Source organism: Amblyraja radiata, chromosome 32, assembly GCF_010909765.2.
Source record: "Amblyraja radiata isolate CabotCenter1 chromosome 32, sAmbRad1.1.pri, whole genome shotgun sequence".
Lineage (NCBI taxonomy): Eukaryota > Metazoa > Chordata > Chondrichthyes > Rajiformes > Rajidae > Amblyraja > Amblyraja radiata.
The window spans coordinates 25,246,683-25,266,168 of record NC_045987.1 but is presented as its reverse complement, the minus strand read 5'-3'; the positions used below and the strand labels follow the sequence as shown (position 1 = coordinate 25,266,168).

The 19,486-nt window shown below is 39.5% G+C and overlaps 1 protein-coding gene across 3 annotated transcripts in view; it reads left to right on the top strand.

The window, feature by feature from the left end:
- The window catches only part of fbxw2 (F-box and WD repeat domain containing 2), a 50,227-nt gene extending 32,652 nt beyond the window's left edge, over positions 1–17,575 (top strand). For all 3 annotated transcript variants that reach the window (XM_033049433.1, XM_033049430.1, XM_033049432.1), the window contains 4 exons: positions 231–364; positions 4,314–4,400; positions 10,825–10,994; positions 16,665–17,575. In XM_033049433.1, coding sequence (XP_032905324.1) covers positions 231–364; positions 4,314–4,400; positions 10,825–10,994; positions 16,665–16,953 — 680 coding nt within the window. In that variant the 3' untranslated portion in view covers positions 16,954–17,575. The remainder of the gene's footprint in view (positions 1–230; positions 365–4,313; positions 4,401–10,824; positions 10,995–16,664) is intronic.
- The last annotated feature ends 1,911 nt before the right edge of the window (positions 17,576–19,486 follow it).

Genomic DNA, 19,486 nt, shown 5'->3' with positions numbered 1-19,486 from the left:
GTGAATAACTAAAAGATTAACTAATTATTGTCATTTAACTCAGTTGTTCATCCCTTGCCTTGGACTCCAAAGGGTCATTTCTATTCACTGCTAGTCTTCCTTGATAAAGGGATATTAGTAAAGATGCAGGGATTACAGGCACAAATGCTGCTGAAAGCATTATTTCAGAGCACATTACCTCATTTTGGTTTGTTTATCAATGCTAACATCGTAAATTGATCTCTCTTTAGTTTTCAGTGTTGATTATAGTGACGAGCTGGATACACTGGTCAGTGGTTCTGCAGATTTCACTGTGAAGGTATGGTCGTTATCCACGGGAATATGCCTGAATACACTCACTGAACACACTGAATGGGTGACCAAGGTATTATGTGGCATCCTATTTTTCATAACTTTTATTCATTCTGTTCTTGTATTAAATTTGTTGCAACGAGAAAATGATTGAGACGTGGGGAACTTCGATACAATGGTCGCAAAGATTAGCTTAGTCAAATGGCCTGTCCTAATGATCCAAGCATGAGTTCAAATCCCGCTACAACCTTTGAGGAATTTAAATTGTTCATTAAATAATGGCCGCAGCATTATTATTATTAGTTCACTAACGTCCTCATGGGTAGGAATTATTTTTTTGTTCACCTAATCTGGTTTATATGTGACTCAACCCAGAGCACTCGTCAGATAGTAAAAATGGAGGTATGGTGGACAGTAAATAAGGTTTATCTACAAATTCCTGAACTATCCTGAGCAGTTTATGGAGTACATTGTTCATTCCATCCTGTTTTGCCTTGTTATGTCCCTTGGGAAGAGTCAATTTCCTGGTGCATCATTCACTTTGAAGAAGGCACAAACTGCTGGAGTAGCCCAGGGGGTCAGGCAGCATCTCTGGAGAACAGGGATAGGTGACGGATCGGGGCCCTCCTTCAGAATGATTGGGGGGGGGGGGGGGGGGTGATGAAGAAAGTGAACAAAGGAGGTAGGTCCAGGACAAAGCTGGGCAGGTAATAGGCTTATACAGGTGAGGGGGATGGATAAAAGCTTATTAAAAAGTTCAGACTTTAGAGATACAGCGTGGAAACAGGCCATTTGGCCCACCAAGAGCCAGCGATGAAAAGGGAGAAGGTATGAGGCAAAATTATTCATTTTTAAGATCCCATTAACTGAGCCTATCCACCAACAGACAGAAGACAAGTTTACGTTGCCAAAAGTGAAGGGTGGGATTTGAGATTCTAACTGTCAAGGACAATATTCCACCATGTATTCCTTGTATTTAATCTTCATCACCGCTGGCTTGCAACACCTTGATGAAAAATGCTTAGTAGATATATCAAATGAAAATTCACTTGCATCTCACCATTTACTAATGCTTAGTTATCTGAGATCTGGTGAGTGAACTTCATTACCACTCACGTCACGACATGCAAAGTCGACTAGCGAATTGGTGTTGTCAGTTGCAACAAACTTCCTGTTATTAATTTAGACAATTAGGGAATTTAGATGCTGAGGAAAACTAGATAATCATTGTATGGAATTCAATCTCAATTCTTGCCAAAGTGTTGATTAATGCGATTGCGACAAGTAATTGTATGTTTAATTAATTGGACATAGCTCCTTACATTCAAAACTCACCTCTCCCCATTGCACAAGCCCCGTTGTGGATTTTAACCACCTGCATTTTACATCTTCTAACATCTCCATGGCATTGCTGCCTCTCCACAGCGTGCAGTGATGGGCAGACCAGGGGCGGCAAGGTGGCGCAGTGGTAGAGTTGTTGCCTTACAGCGCCAGACACCTGGATTTGATCCTGACTAAGGACGTGTTGCTTGTACGGACTTTGTGCATTCTCCCCGTAACCTGCATGGGGTTTCTCCGGGTGCTCCGGTTTCCTCCCACATTCCAAAGGTCTGTGGGCTTGTAGGTTAATTGGCTTCTCAAAAATTGTCCCTAGTGTGGAGGATAGTACAGTGGGTGGTTGCTGGTCAGCGTGGACTCTGTGGGACAAAGGGCCTGTTTAATTTCTGTATTTCTAAAACTAAAACTTGGATGTTTGTCAAAGCATTGTCTGTAAAACCATAGTGCTGGAGTTTATACACAGTGACCTTCTTTTCAAAATGGAGGTTGATTGGATTTTTGATCCGTAGTTTTCCCATGATGAGCACGTCCCAATTTATACATTAATTAATTAATTAAATAAAGTTGCTTGTTCGTGTGAGTTTCATTTACAAGACGTGTATAACTTGGTGACATCTTTGTGAATTATGTGATGTTTTACCACAATCTTTGCTTATAATCATAACATAAATTGTTCTGTTATACTTACAGAGCCCTTCATAATGTTTAGGACAAAGACCCATCATTTATTTATTTGCCTCTGTACTCCACAATTTGAGATTTGTAATAGAAAAAAATCACGTGTGGTTAAAGTGCACATTGTCAGATTTTAATAAAGGCCATTTTTATACATTTTGGTTTCACCATGTAGAAATTTCAGCTGTGTTTATACATAGCCCCCCCCCCCCCCCATTTCAGGGCACCATAATGTTTGTGACACAGCAATGTCATGTAAATGAAAGTAGTCATGTTTAGTATTTTGTTGCATATCCTTTGTTTGGGGCACATGGCTTCACTGGCGTTTGTAATTGCTCAGATGTGTTTAATTGTCTCCTTAATGCAGGTATAAGAGAGCTCTTAGCACCTCGTCTTTCCTCCAGTCTTTCCATCACCTTTGGAAACGTTTGTTGCTATTTATCAACATGAGGACCAAAGTTGTGCCAATGAAAGTCAAAGAAGCCATTATGAGATGGAGAAACAAGAATAAAACTGTTCGAGACATCAGCCAAACCATCAGCCAAGCTATATTTAAGAGGGAGTTAGATGTGGCCCTTGTGGCTAAAGGGATCAGGGGGTATGGAGAGAAGGCAGGTACAGGATACTGAGTTGGATGATCAGCCCTGATCATATTGAATGGTGGTGCAGGCTTGAAGGGCCGAATGGCCTACTCCTGCACCTATTTTCTATGTTTCTATGTAACCTTAGGCTTACCAAAATCAACTGTTTGGAACATCATTAAGAAGAAAGAGAGCACTGGTGAGCTTACTAATCGCAAAGGGGTTGGCAGGCCAAGTAAGACCTCCACAGCTGATGACAGAAGAATTCTCTCTATAATAAAGAAAAATCCCAAAACACCTGTCCGACAGATCAGAAACACTCTGCAGGAATCAGGTGTGGATTTGTCAATGACCACAGTCCGCAAAAGACTTCATGAACAGAAATACAGAGGCTACACTGCAAGATGCAAACCACTGGTTAGCCACATAAATAGGATGGCCAGGTTACAGTTTGCCAAGAAGTACTTAAAAGAGCAACCACAGTTCCAGAGAAAGGTCTTGTGGACAGATGAGACAAAGATCAACTTATATCAGAGTGATGGCAAGAGCAAAGTATGGAGGAAAGAAGGAACTGCCCAAGATCCAAAACATACCACCTCATCTGTGAAACACTGTGGTGGGTGTTATGGCCTGGGCATGTATGGCTGCTGAAGGTACTGGCTCACTTATCATCATTGATGATACAACTGCTGATGGTAGTAGCATAATGAATTCTGAAGTGTATAAACACATCCTATGTGCTCATGTTCAAACAAATGCCTCAAAATTAATTGGCTGGCAGTTCATTCTACAGCAAGACAGTGATCCCAAACATACTGCTAAAGCAACAAAGGAGTTTTTCAAAGCTAAAAAATGATCAATTCTTGAGTGGCCAAGTCAATCACCCGATCTGAACCCAATTGAGCATGCCTTTTATATGCTGAAGAGAAATCTGAAGAAGACTAGCTCCCAAAACAAGTATAAACTAAAGATGGCTACAATACAGGCCTGGCAGAGCATCACCAGCGAGCGACTGGTGATATCCACGAATCGCAGACTTCAAGCAGTCATTGCATGCAAAGGATATGCAACAAAATACTAAGCATGACTACTTTTATTTACATGACATTGCTGTGTCCCAAACATTGTGGTGCCCTGAAATCGGGAGAATATGTATAAACATGGCTGAAAACCAAAATGTATAAAAATAGCCTTTATTAAAATCTGACAATGTGCACTTTAACCACATGTGATTTTTTTTCTATTACAAATCTCAAATTGTGGAGTCCAGAAGCAAATAAATAAATGATGGGTCTTTGTCCCAAACATTATAGAGGGCATTGTATTATGGGCCTGAGGACCCAAACTCTGTTTTCTTAATTGTATAGTAATTCTGATGTTCCACTCCCTGACTACTTTCTGATTTGTTTTTCTTCTTGTTTAATATAGGTAGTTTTACAAGTCAGCCATGTAGAATCTGTGATGCACAAACCAGGAGACTATATTCTATTAAGTGCTGATAAATATGAAATCAAGGTAATTTTTTTATAAGGAAATCTGCTCTCCCCTTATTTGTCTATACTATGTTGTTATGTTCTCTTCTCTGGAGGAGTCCCTTAAGATCATTGTCTTTAAGTACAGATTTGATTCTGAAAACCCTTGACCATCAGATTTAACAACAGCTTCACAACAGCCAGAGTTCAGGCTCCTGAACATTGTACAACACTAATCTCGACTATGAACTGTCTTTGGTCGCACTGAGGACTTCAGGCTTTTTTTTTGCAGAGTTTTGGGGTTATCATTTGTTGTTTATTATATTATTTAAGTGTATTATGTTAATAAGCTTGTTATGCTGCTGCAAGTAATAATTTTGTTATTCTGTTGTCAGTGCACTTCCTAATTGCTGTCTTTTTTGACAATTAAACACTCTTGACTCTTGATCCGACTTTTGACTCCTTCGTCCCACAATTGTAGTAGTGGCTAGGCCCCAAGCCTGATATTTTCCTTACTAAATCTCTCTCTCTCTCTCTCTCTCTCTTTTTTTGTTTGCCATCTTCCTAATTTTAACGTACAAGAAAAATACGATAAGATTTCTTTACAGCATTTAAATGAAAGTAAATCACGTTCTGATTTTGGTGATCAATGGGCAAACTCGAGTAGCAATATCATCTTCATTGGAACCTGACTGTGTGTTGTCCCAATTTCAGCTCTGTATTTACGGGTGAGGCAATTATTTGTGAAAACCCAAACTGCATTTCTCTCTTGTCCTTGACATAAGGCAGCCTCTGTTTAATGAAGAACAAGTTTCACACTGAATGCAAATTATCAAATATCATACGCTCTGCAGTTTTCCGGCTGCTTTGGTTTACATTCTACCCTACATCTCCATGGTTGCAAGTATAATGTGTGATAAATGTTTTTGGTACTGGGATGTGACTGCTTTGTTACTGATTCTGATTGACGTAGTGGCTAATGAAAACATCGCTGCATGAATGGAATGAGTCAATACTATTGTGATTCAGCTGTTTGCATCTCAATTCATGCTACTTGATGATCTGTGTACTCCTGGACTTTGCTATCTATTAAGGATGCTAAAGGGCTTGTCCCACTTGCCGTTTTTATTCGCCGACTGTGGGCATCATTGACTGACGTATCAGGTCATCGAAAAAGTCGTGGCGTGATGACCTATTGGCGCGCGGTGTTTCCTCAAATGTCGCAGCATTTTTTTTTGTCGCTGCTGGATTTTGAAATGTTCAAAATCTTTCGGCGATCCTGATACGTCAGTCAATGACGCCGGCAGTCACCGAAAAATCGACAAGTGGGACAGACCCTTAAGCCTCAAGGTTATAGAGCTCAGGAGGTGGACATTTATTTCATGTTATGAAACCCAGTTCCATGTTATTTATTTATTTGTTATTGGTTTCTTTTTTTTTTTTTTTTTTTTTTTTTTTTTTTTTTTTTTTAATATTTTATTTTATTAGAAGTAAGTACAGTCATATGGCACCAAAGTGCCTAATATATATTTTCATAATACATTTTATGTACAACTTCTTTTTTTTTTTTTTTGTTACACTGAAAAAAGATTAGAATAAGAAAAAGAAGTTAGATAGTAAAGGATAGAAAGATGTGAAATATATAGTGTGTGAAAAAAGAAAACGAGTAAATGAAAAAAGTTGAGAGAGAGAATAGAGAGAAGAAAAGAAAAAAAGAGGAGATCATTATTTATAGTCTTGACCAACCCTCGTCCAGTCCTGAAACAGTTATTTTTTACAATTGTGTTGCACCATATGATTCCAAAAAAACGACGAATGGAGACCAACTCGTTATGAATTGGTCTGATTTATCCATTAGGAGGAATCGCATTTCCTCAAGATGAGCGGTGTCCATACTTGCAATCCACATTTTAAGCGTTGGTATTGATGTACCCTTCCAAAATTTAAGAATTAATTTTTTTGCTATTATTAAACCATAGTTAAGGAATAGATTTTGAGATGTGTTCAATTTATTCCCATCTTCCATTACGCCAAATATAATCATTTCAGTATTAGGTTCCATTCTTGTCTTGAATAATTTTGTAAATATTTCAAAAATATCATTCCAAAATCTATAAAGTTTTATGCAGGAGACTAAAGAGTGTGTTATAGTTGCCTTTTGGGCTAGACATTTATCACAAGTGGCGGATATATTTGGATAAAATTTGTTCAATCTTGTTTTTGAGTAATATAATCTATGTACAATTTTAAATTGAATTAAATTATGTCTTACATTAATTGAACATTTGTGAATATATATCAGGTATTTTTCCCATTTAACCTTCGTAATTTTTATCATTAGTTCCCGTTCCCACTCTTCTCTAAGTACCTCTGTCGATGGTAGGTCTATATTTAGAATACTATTATATAAATATGATATTAATTTTTGTGAGTCAGCTTCAATATTCATTGCCTCTTCCAATAAGTCAGGAGTTACTTTTTGATATCCTTGTATATATTTTTTCACGAAATCGCAAATCTGAAGATATTTAAAATATTGGCTGTTTTTCAATTTAAATTTTAATTGTAATTGTTGGAATGATAGTAAGTTTCCCATTTCATACATATCCCCGATCCTTCTAATTCCGAGACTTTCCCATTGGTTATATGTCTTATCAATAAGAGATGGTTTAAATAAAGGGTTATTCGCTATTGGCATTAACAGTGATAGATTTCTTAATTTTAAAGATAATTTTATTTGTTTCCAAATTCTTATTGTACCATATATAATTGGGTTCTTCTTATATATTGTGTTATTCAGTTTTTTGGGGGAGAAGAGGATCGTTCCTATATTACTAGGATGGCAATCCTCCTTCTCCATTTTTATCCATTCTGTCTGTTGGGTAGCACTATCCAACCAATAAATCATATTCTTAATATGCACTGCCCAGTAATAATACATAAAATTCGGAAGTGAAAGTCCCCCGACCTCTTTTGGTTTACATAAGTGTTTTTTTGTGATTCTATGTGATCTATAGTCCCAAATATAATTAGTAATATTAGAGTCTAATTTTTTTTTAAAGTATTTTGGTATATATACCGGTATAGATTGAAATAGGTATAGTAATTGTGGTAGGAAGATCATTTTTATTGCATTTATTCTACCTAATAATGATAAGGGAAGTGTTTTCCAAAATTTAATCAACGTATTAAGTTTATTTAATAAAGGCATGAAATTAGCATTGAATAATGCTTTATATTTTCTAGTAATCTGAATACCCAAATATTTAAATTTTTCTGTTGCGATTTTAAAGGGGAACTTCAGTAAGTGTGTAGGTTCTTGAGGTTTTAATGTCATGATTTCACTTTTATTCCAGTTTATTCTATATCCAGAAAAAGACCCAAATTCCTCTATTAAGTTTAATAAATTTGGTATGCTCGTTTGTGACTTTGTAATATATAAAAGTATATCGTCTGCATATAATGAGATTTTATTCTTTGAGTCTCTGGTATTATAGCCCTGAATATTCGGATGAATTCTTATACTTTCAGCCAGGGGTTCTATCATAAGGGCAAATAGCAGGGGTGATAGTGCACATCCCTGCCTATTACCCCTTGATAGTTGAAATTTTTGAGATAACATGTTATTAGTTAAAATTCTTGCCATCGGTTTATCATATAATAATTTTACCCATCTTATAAAATTCTCTCCCATATTAAATTTTTGTAGTACTTTATATAAGTATTGCCACTCTACCTGATCAAATGCTTTCTCTGCATCCAAAGAAATAATTGATATATCTTCTTCCTCTACTTTATGCGAGTACATTATATTAAACAGACGTCTCAGATTATTAAATGAGTATCTTTTAGGTATAAACCCCGTTTGATCAGGGTTTATCAATTTACTAATATATTTGCTTAATCTTCTTGATAAAATCTTTGCTAAAATTTTCTGATCTGTATTTAAAAGTGATATAGCTCTGTACGAGCCCGGATCTTCTAAATCTTTATCTTTTTTTGGAATAAGTGTAATAGTTGATTCTGTTAGTGTTTCAGGTAGTTTGTTTTCTTTAAAAGCATGGGAGTATAAATTAAATAAATAAGGGGTTGTTATCTCCTGAAATTTTTTATAAAATTCATTATTAAAACCATCTGGTACCTATTTCTTTGATTGTAATTTGAGCTCCTAATTCCTCTTGTTCCAAAAGGTCCAGTATTGGAAGATTACAATTATCTAGAAATTTTTTTATTTTACTATCTTCTCTTTTAATTTTAGATGTATATAAGTTTTGATAAAATTGGGCAAATCTATTATTAATATCTTTAGGTAGTATTAGTAATTCTCCTTTCTCTGATTTAATTTTGGTTATAGTATTTTCCTTTTCTTGTTTTTTCAATTGGCGAGCTAAAAGCTTATGTGGTTTGTCACCAAACTCAAAATGTTCCTGTTTTGTCATTTGGAATAGTCTTATTACCCTTGCCGATAAAATTCGATTAAGTTTAAATTTCAGTAATATTATCTTATTGTGTTTATCTGTCGTGGAATCTTTGGCATTATCCATCTCTAACTGTCTGATTTCTTGTTCTAACAACAATTGTTCTGTTATTGGTTTCTTTGTCAAACATATATTAAGGCGGCACAGTGGTGCAGCTGGTAAAGCTGCCACCTCAGCGTGCAAGATCTGGGTTCGTTCTTGACCTCGGGTGCTGTCCTTGTGGAGTTTGCATGTTCTCCCTGTGATGACATGAGTTTCCTCTGGGTGCTCCGTTTTCCTCCCACATCTCAAAGACATCTGGGTTTTAAGTTAAATTGACCCTCTGTAAAAGTGCCTTTACTGTTTAGGGAATGGTTGCGAAAGTGGTACAACATAGAACTAGTGTGAACGGGTGATGGATGGCCAGTGTGGACTCAGTGGGCCGAAGGGTCTGTTTCAATGCCACATCTCTAAACTAACAAAGTATACTTAGTTCATTTTGCAAGTTGCTGCTTATTCTACGTTTATATTTCACCCTTTATTGTGGTGATAATCTACAGGAAATGTTTAAAACTTCTCAGCATCCTTTTGATTTTGCCATTTGCTGTCAAGGTTCTCTGGTTATGATTGCCACGCACTGGAAAGAAGTGTCTTTTTACTTCTGTTAATATCAGATATATCCCAGAACATTGTGGGAAACCAGAGAGGAAAGTTATGAGTCGTCTTTAAACACAGGAGAGGTGCTGGAAGACTGGCGGGTGGCAAATATTGTACCAATATTCAAGAAGGGCTGCAGGAAAAAAGCTGGGAACTATAGGCCAGTGAGCTTAACATCTGTAGTTAGAAAGTTACTAGAGAGTATTCTGAGGGATAGGATATACAGGCATTTAGAACTACAAGGGCTGATTGGGGATAGTCAACGTGGGTTTGGAAGTGGGAGGTTGTGTCTCACAAATGTGATTGAGTTTTTTGAAGACACGACCAAAAAGGTCGATGAGGGCAAAGCTGTAGATGTATTTGACAATGTTCCGCATGGTCGGCTGCTCTGGAAAGTTAGATTGTATGGGATCCAAGGAGAGATAACTGAATGGATAGAAAATTGGCTTCATGGAAGGAAGCAGAGGGTGATGGTGGAAGGTTGCTTCTCGGACCGGAGACCTGTGACTAGTTGTGTGCCTCAGGGTTCGGTGCTGGGCCCATTAATGTTTTCATCTACATCAATGATTTGGATGAGAACATACAGGGCAAGATTAGCAAGTTTGCTGATGATACAAAAGTGGGTGGTTTGATAGATAGTGAAGATGGTTGTGAAATATTGCAGCAGAATCTTGATCGATTGGCCGGGTGGGCTGAAGAATGGTTGATGGTATTTAATACAGATAAATGCGAGGTGTTGCATTTTGGGATGTCCAACATGGGCAGGACCTACACAGTGAATGGTAGGGCTCTGTGGAGGGTTGTGGAGCAGAGGGATCTAGGAGTACAGGTGCCTGGTTCCTTGAAGGTGGAGTCACAGGTAGATAGGGTGGTCAAAAAGGCATTTGGCACATTGGCCTTCATCAGTCAGAGTATTGAGTATAGACTTTAGGAGGTCATGTTGCAGTTGTATAAGACGTTGGTGAGGCCACATTTAAAGTATTGAGTTCTGTTCTGGGCACCATGTTATAGGAAAGATGTTGTCAAGCTGGAAAAGGTACAGAGAAGATATACGAGGTTGTTGTCGGAACTCGAGGGTCTGAGCTATAGGGAGAGGTTGAGTAGGCTGGGTCTCTACACAGAAAGGTCAGTGGGAACGGGAAGGGGAGTTAAAGTAGTTAGCAACCAGGAGATGCAGTCGTCCTTGGCGGACCGAGTGCAAGTGTTCAGTTGAATGGTGTTCAGAGCCTTCCTTGGACCAGTTAGGGTAACTTGGTCATTCCATCATTTTGGTGTCCCTAAGCATATATATTCATCTGCATATAATACAGTGGTCCTTCTAATAATCAAATGCATGTCACTGTCTACCTGCAGGTTTGGCCGATTGGGAGAGAGGTCAACTGCAAGTGTTTGAAGACACTTGCCGTATCGAACGACCGAAGCATATGTCTACAACCAAGAGTACAATTTGATGGCAAGCACATTGTTTGTGCATCTGATTTAGGATTGTATCAGTGGGACTTTGCCAGCTACGATATTATACGGTATTGTGCACTGATATTTTGTTATTGTCAAAAATGGTCAAGGGATTTTAATGAATGTCTTGTTATTCAGCTATGGGACCATTGTTACTGCAGCACAAGTCACTCAGAAAATGACTTGAGAATGACACATTCTGAAAAATTCGAGATACCAACAAAATAGTGACTGAATATTTGTATAAATGTCAGTTCAGAAATATAGAATAATTTTCTTTGTCACTGAAGTAAAAGTGAAACCTGATATGCTGTCCTACAGGGATCAATGCTGAAGGATTGAAAAGAAGAAATAGCTGCTAGTTTTTACAATCCTAAAAATCCTACAATCCTACAATCCTAGAAATGCGATATAATGCTAGGTTAGAATAGAACTGCAGATGGGGATAATCTTTCAGTGTGAGGAATACTTGATAAATTTCTAGGCAACTTGATTATTAAAATTCTACTTTCATTATTTCCCTGACATTGCAACAATTCAAGTTGAATTTTAATGAAATCTTTAAAAATATTGTCAAACCTCTTGAGCGGAAAAGGCTTGGTCCCATAGAAATTTCAAGCCGTTCATTAATTCCTTTGGATTGCACTTTTTACTTGAAAATCACAGTAAATAACGTGGCATATGTAATGAAGAAAGTGTCTGAAGGAGGGCCCTGACCCGAAACGTCACCTATCCATGTTCTCTAGATATACTTGCCTTACAAGCTGAGTTACTCCAACACTTTGTGTCTAGCCCTTGCATATGAGTGTTACCGTAAATAAGGGTAAATAAATGACATGAGTGGCCAAATTTGAAAGTTATTAAATCATAATGAAATACCACAGCATTAAACATGAGCCGACCTGTGATCTTTTTGAAGGTAGACAAAAATGCTGGAGAAACTCAGCGGGTGGCAGCATCTATGGAGCGAAGGAATAGGCGGCGTTTCGGGTCGGGAGCTTTCTTCTGAACCGTGGCCTATTCCTTCGCTCCATAGATGCTGCCTCACCCGCTGAGTTTCTCCAGCAATTTTGTGTACCTTCGATTTTTCCAGCGTCTGCAGTTCCTTCTTAAACATATGATCCTTTTGAACTAATTTGTGATCTCAATCGACCAAAATTTGGCAAAAATGGAACACTTTCAAAATTTGAAGCAAAAAAACTAGGAGAAAAAATGTGTTTATGACATATGGGACACCGTCTCAAATACTGATTTCTAAGCTCCCTTACAAAATGTCGGCACATAACCCACCACGAGGCCCGTACTTCATGCCAGGGTCATTATAATCGCATTGTTTGAATTTTAAAGAAAATCGCGACGAGTGCAAAAAAAACGTTATAGGATTGACGACATTAGACAACGGGAGGGACTAGAGAATAGATGTTTGTCATGATTTTAAGTTCTATTCATTATTAAGTATTTCAATGGAAAGCTTAAACACAAAATATAAACTATTAAAAAGAAACAATAAATATAAAAACGGGTACTCTGCTTTTAATTCACACGTGACCAATTGGACTGCTACTCACGTTCTGCTGAAATAACCTGGGACATCAGAAAACCATCTAATCGAGTGATAAATGATGAAAATCACAAGCATAATCAGAATTTGGCTTATGTGGTTATTTAATTGAAAAATTAATGTAATCTTTCTGGTATAAATTAGCCTAAGGATTTCATGAAATCGTGCTTGAAAAATGTCACAAAAATAGGCAAGAAAACACAGGGACATATCTGATATTTTTCTTTGTAAAAACAGATTTATTTATTTTTGCCTCATCTCATTATTTTGGCTGTACACCATGATCTACACTACTTAAAATACAGGATATGAAACAATGGGAATATTACATTAAAAATTGGAAAATAACCTTGAAGTTTGGAGACCAATTTCACTACTGAGTGCTGTATTTACGGAAACACCCATGTAGAAGTTTTAAAATCAGTCAATTAGTTTGTCCATTTTTTCTCATGTAACTCTACCATCATTGTCATCGGTTCTGTTTGCTCCCATATTCTTATCTGGCATTTCCATGCATCTGTAATCTTCACTTCAGCCAGTTCCAACTGCTTAGTTTAGTTAATTTGTAGTTTAAAGATACAGCATGGAATCAGGCCCGTCGGTCCACAGAGACTGCGCCGATAAACACTACCGACACACACACGTTAACTCTATCTTACACACACACACACACGGGACAATTTACAACTTTACCAACACAATTAACCTACAAACCTGTATGTCTTTGAAGTATGGGAGGGAAACCGGAGCACCCGGAGAAAGCCCACATGGTCACGGGGAGAACGTACAGACTCCGTATAGATAGCATCCGTAGTGAGGATCGTCGTACCCGGGTCTCTGGCGCTGTAAGGCAGCAACTCTACCGCTGCGCCACCGCGCTGCCAAAAGTATATACTCTGATTATTCTTTGTGACGAGTTTTCTTAATTCCGTACTTGACTTGCAATTTGTATTTGATTTTGTGCTGACTGTATTTATGAAAGAAATTTGTGCAAGAATGGCCTGAGCTAAAACATTTCCTGTTCCTCCATAGTTCTTCCTAACCTGAGGGATCAGTGCCTCCAATATTTTCTATTTTCTATTTTAGATTTCATCAGCTGCAATATCTTGCTCTTCATATATTCTGTTCATTGCCTTGTTACTGATTTACTGCCATTTTGTGGGAAACATTCAAAGGGATGGTAACCACTTGATTTTTCAGACATAGACACAAAATGCTGGAGTAACTCCAGGCAGCATCACTGGTGAAAATGGATAGGTGTAGTTTTAGGTCGGGACTCTTCTTCAGACTGGTATTTCATATTTCATATGTCCAGCCACCACATCAAGCATTCCCAAGTTACAGTCAAGAGTGTTTAATTGTCATTTGTATTGACAACAGAACATAATGTTTACAGCAGCATAATGCTTGTAAAAGCAATACATAGATATAATAATCAAAAATCAATAAATTAATGAGTGTATAAAATCATGAGAGGAATAGATCGGGTAGCTGGCCAGAGTAGGGGAATCGAATAACCGAGGACATAGGTTTAAAGTGATGGGGCAAAGGTTTAATAGGAATCTGAGGGGTAATTTATTCACACAAAGGGTGGTGGATGTATGGAACAAGCTGCCAGAGGAGGTAGTTGAGGCTGGGACTATCTCAACATTTAAGAAACTTAGACAGGTACATGGATAGGATAGGTTTGGAACGATATGGGCCAAATGCAGGCAAGTGGGATTAGTGTAACTGGGACATGTTGGCCAGTGGTGAAGTTTGGGCCGAAGGGCCTGTTTCCACACTGTATGACTATGAAATTAATAACCCCAATGCAAAAAATACCAGACCACCAGTTGTGGGAAAATCAGTGGGGGATCTGTATCACCTTATGATTTTCTGCAAATTTTGTTTTCATTGACAGTTATAGAGGCATTTCAGGGCTTTTCCTGTCATAAAAGATTCTGTATAAACCCAAGGTAGACACAAAATGCTGGAGAAACTCAGTGGGAGAGGCAGCATCTATGGAGAGAAGGAATTGGCGACGTTTCGGGTCGAGACCCTTCTTCAGACTGAATAAACCCAGATGGGGATGGCAATAATTTAAAAATTGGCGAATTCTAACATTGTTCATTTCTTTTTACTTGTCAAGAGTTAGAGCGTAGTAGAGTGCAGCACAGAAACAGGCCCTTCAGCCCACAATATCGATGCTGAAAGTGATGCTGATACAAACTATTCTCGTATAACTAAAACAAAATGTTATTCACGTTATTCCCTTTATCATGTATCTGAACACTGTGAATGGCTCGATTGTAATCATGCGTAGGAAAGAACTGCAGATGCTGGTTTAAATCGAAGATAGACACAAAATGCTGGAGTAACTCAGCGGGACATGCAGCATCTCTGGAGAGAAGGTATGGGTGACGTTTTGGGTCGAGACCCTCAAAGGGCCTCGACCCAAAACGTCACTCATTCCTTCTCACCAGAGATGCTACCTGTCCCACTGACTTACTCCAGCATTTTGTCTCCCTTCGATTGTAATCATGCATTGTCTTTCCGCTGACTGGTTTGTACACAAAATCTTTTCACTGTACCTCTGTACACGTGACAATAAACTAAACTCATACTCAGATGCCATAACATGATCCATATCTCTCCATTCCCTGCATATCCATAATTCCAACGCCTCTTAAACGCCATGGCCTCCACCACCGCCCCTGGCAGTGTGTTCTAGACACCCACCACTGTGTGTGTAAAAATAAACCACAACTGACCTTCAAATCTCCTTTAAACATTGTCTCTGTCACCTTAAACCTTTGCCCTCTCATCTTTGACATTTCCACCACGGGGAGAAGGGTTCTGACAGTCCACCCTATTTATGCCTCTCACAATCTAAAGGGCCTGTCCCACGAGCATGTGACTGCATGCGGCAAGCACGACCATACGGCCTCGCGGAGCCGGTCCCACTTCGAACGCCGGAGCCGTATGGAGTTGTGCGGAGCTGGTCCCGACATCGCGCGGGGCTCTGAAAAACTGACACTGTTCAAAAATTCCGCGCGGCAACGGCCTGCCGGCCCGCAGCCGCATTGAGGCCGTGCGCACCGCCTCGACGGGCGTACGCACCGTCTCGACGCCGTAAGCAGCGTCTTGACGGCGTACACCTAGCGCGAACCTCCCGCGGACTTCGCACGAAGTTCACGTCAACTCGTACGGGATCACTCGACCTCCCCGCTTCCGGTTTGGTCGCGCTTGCCGCATGCAGTCGCATGCTCGTGGGACAGGCCCTTTATAATCATCTGTCAGGTCTCCCAACAACCTCCAGTATTCTGGAGAAAACAATCCAAGCCTGCCCGACCACTCCTTATAGCTAATACCCCTGTAATCCTGGTATAATTCTGGTAAAACTCAGCGGGTGAGGCAGCATCTATGGAGCAAAGGAATCCTTCTTTAGACTGAAGAAGGATTCAGTCTGAAGAGGGGGTCTCGACCCGAAACATTGCCTATTTCCTTCGCTCCATAGATGCTGCCGCACCCGCTGAGTTTCTCCAGCATTTTTGTCTACCTTCGATTTTCCAGCATCTGCAGTTCCTTCTTGAACATAATTCTGGTAAATGTCTGTGCTCTTTCCAAAGCCTCCACGTCCTTGGGGAGACCAGAACTTTATGCAATACTCCAAATATCCTTTTAAAGCTGCATCATGACTTCTGACTCATGATTCATTGCCCCCAACCCATGAAGGCAAGCATACCATATGCCTTCTCAATCACTCTGTCTGTTCATGTTGCCACTTCCAAAGGGCGATGGACTTGGACCCCAAAATCCCTCTGTACATTGATGATGTTAAGCATCATCCCATTAATTCAATGATACTTCATTGTCACATGTACCTAGGTGCAATGAAATGCTTTGTTTTAAATACAGTCATGCAGCAGACCTCACCCAGGAGGTACACAAGAGTCGCCACATTTCTGGCGCAGACAGTTACAAAAGTTCACTGAACAATCCTATCTTCTGCCCCCCCCTCCCCAAACCTTCCTTCTCAGCGTTTCCCCGCCGCGTCTCCCTTGCATCTCGACACCTCCCACAGGGACCCCCCCCCCCCTTCCTTCTCGACTCCGTCCTCCTTTCCCCTTGTATTCTCTGCTTCTCGTTGCCCCTGAATCCAGCTTTACCCGTGTACCCTTTTTCTACTTCACAGAGTCATCCGAACCCCTGATTCTACGAACCTTTCCCTACTGAGCCTGGGAGAAGTCTTTGCTCTGCTCTTTGACAGCCGTTACCTGTACATAATGGACCTAAGGACCGAGCGAGTGGTGGGCCGGTGGCCCCTGCCTGCGTACAGGAAGTCCAAGAGAGGCTCGAGCTTTCTGGCGGGGGAGACGGCCTGGCTGAGTGGACTGAACGGCAAGAATGACTCCGGCTTGGTTTTTGCCACAAGCATGCCGGATCATAGTATTCATTTGGTCCTGTGGAGGGAGAATGGATGAGAAGGCACGGCAGCCGATGGCCGTGTACTGCTTGTGCTGCTGACGTTTGTGAGAATGCAGAATCTTTGCACCAACCAAAGACGCACAGACCAGGCATTCTCCCCTGTACTGTACAGTTGATTGCCTTTATTTTTTTTTAAAAAGTCAAATGAAACCAGCATGTTTGAAAATTATTTTTACACATTAAATCTGTTTGCTTGCATATTGATGTATCGATACAGGAAGGGAAGGAAAAAGAATGTTAAATTAAACATGGCACTGTTTATAAATTTATAATGAGCCACGGGTTGAAGATTATGCTTGACAAGCACATTTCAACATAATTAATGTATTGTTTGCAGTATTTTGAACATTCCCTGACTGCCTTCATTTCTTCTGCACCTGAAAGTATAGAACACATTACTTTTTATATATAAATATTTCCATTCTGGATTTTGCCTTAATGCTTTTATGAGTGGTTGCTCGCGATGAGCCTGTTTATAGACCATTAGGTAGGTACTTTAAATTTCTCCACATTTTATATTTTATTATAGTCAGTATTTACAATGATATTTTTATTGATATTTGCCCCACAGTGTCACAAGTGTTAATTATCTTCAATACATTCTTTCTGATGAAATAGTTGGAAACTTGCTTGGCTACTTGCCTCATTTGCGTTAAAGGTTCCATATTTATAATCTTACAAACAGTGCAGTGATGATACAGACACACGGGACTGCAGATGCTGGTTTGCAAAGAAAGACACAAAGTGCTGGAGTAACTCAGCGGGTCAGGCAGAGGTCTCGACCCGAAACGTCACTTATTCCTTTTTCTCCAGAGATGCTGCGTGACCTGCTGAGTTACTCCAGCTTTCTGTGTCCATCCTAGATCACTTGAGTTGCTAGGCAACGGCTCACTTAAGTCTAGACAGTGGGAATTGCAAAGTAGACAAGTTATGCTAAACCCAAATTGAACATTGCTTTGATAACAGAAGAATATTGCGTACATTTCCAATTGCAATGCAGAGAATATTTTCAATGATGATATCTCAAAAATGTGGGGATATGTATCGGGAGAAATGAACTGGGTCTCATTTCTCTCAAAGGCTGAGAGGTGTGCAAGTGAAGGTTTTTAAAATGAAGGGTTAAATGGAGTGGATACAGAGAATGTAAATTGATTACTCTATTTTCTAACATCATAAGCATGACTTCTCCAAAAATAAATTGGGTATAAAATGCATTTTAAAAGATTGAGGCATGATGGTTCTAAATATTTTTTTTAAATTGCATGTAGATTTTGATGAAAATGTCCTATTGCGTGGATTAACATTAATCTATGATTATGGTGTACGGGTTATAGTAATACTAGTTTCTAGGCAGTTTTGTTAGAAATCTATGACCCCTCTTTGGGAGATGTTGCTGCAAAATAACCATCAGATTATTGCCAAGTAATAATGAAAGATATATTTTTTGTAATTTAAGTGTTTAAAATGAAATTGCATTCCAAACAGTGTAACATCCAAGCATTCAATTGCGATTTACTCAGAGTCGAACAAGCAATGAATGACAATTAAGGACATTTAGCAGGGCAGCTGAAACTTTCAGCACACTACCAGAGGTTATGACATCTTATTTTGTGGCTTAACAATGACAGCGAAAGGCTTGGATAGAGTGGATGTGGAGAGGATGTTTCCCCTAGTGGGAGAATCTAGTACTAGAGGTCATAGCCTCAGAGTTAAAAGGCGTTTCTTTAGGAAGGAGATGAGGAGGAATTTCTTTAGTCAGAGGGTGGTAAATCTGTGGAATTCTTTGCCAGAGCAGGCAGTGGAGGCCAAGTCAATGGATATTTTTACGGCAGTGGTAGATAGATTTTTGATTTGTACGGGTGTTAGGGGTTGTGGGGAGAAGGGAGGAGAATGGGGTTAGAAACATAGAAAATAGGTGCAGGAGTAGGCCATTCGGCCCTTCGAGCCTGCACCGCCATTCAATATGATCATGGCTGATCATCCAACTCAGTATCCTGTACCTGCCTACTCTCCATACCCCCTGATCCCTTTAGCCACAAGGGCCACATCTAACTCCCTCTTAAATATAGCCAATTAACTGGCCTTAACTACCTTCTGTGGCAGAGAATTCCAGAGATTCACCACTCTGTGTAAAAAATGTTTTTCTCATCTCGGTCCTAAAAGATTTCCCCCTTATCCTTAAACTGTGACCCCTTGTCTGGACTTCCCAAACATCAGGAACAATCTTCCTGCATCTAGCCTGTCCAACCCCTTAAGAATTTTGTAAGTTTCTATAAGATCCCCCCTCAATCTTCTAAATTCTAGCGAGTACAAGCCGAGTCTATCCAGTCTTTCTTCATATGAAAGTCCGGACATCCCAGGAATCAGTCTGGTGAACCTTCTTTGTACTCCCTCTATGGCAAGAATGTCTTTCCTCAGATTAGGAGACCAGAACTGTACGCAATACTCCAGGTGTGGTCTCACCAAGACCCTGTGCAACTGCAGTAGAACCTCCCTGCTCTTATACTCAAATCCTTTTGCTATGAATGC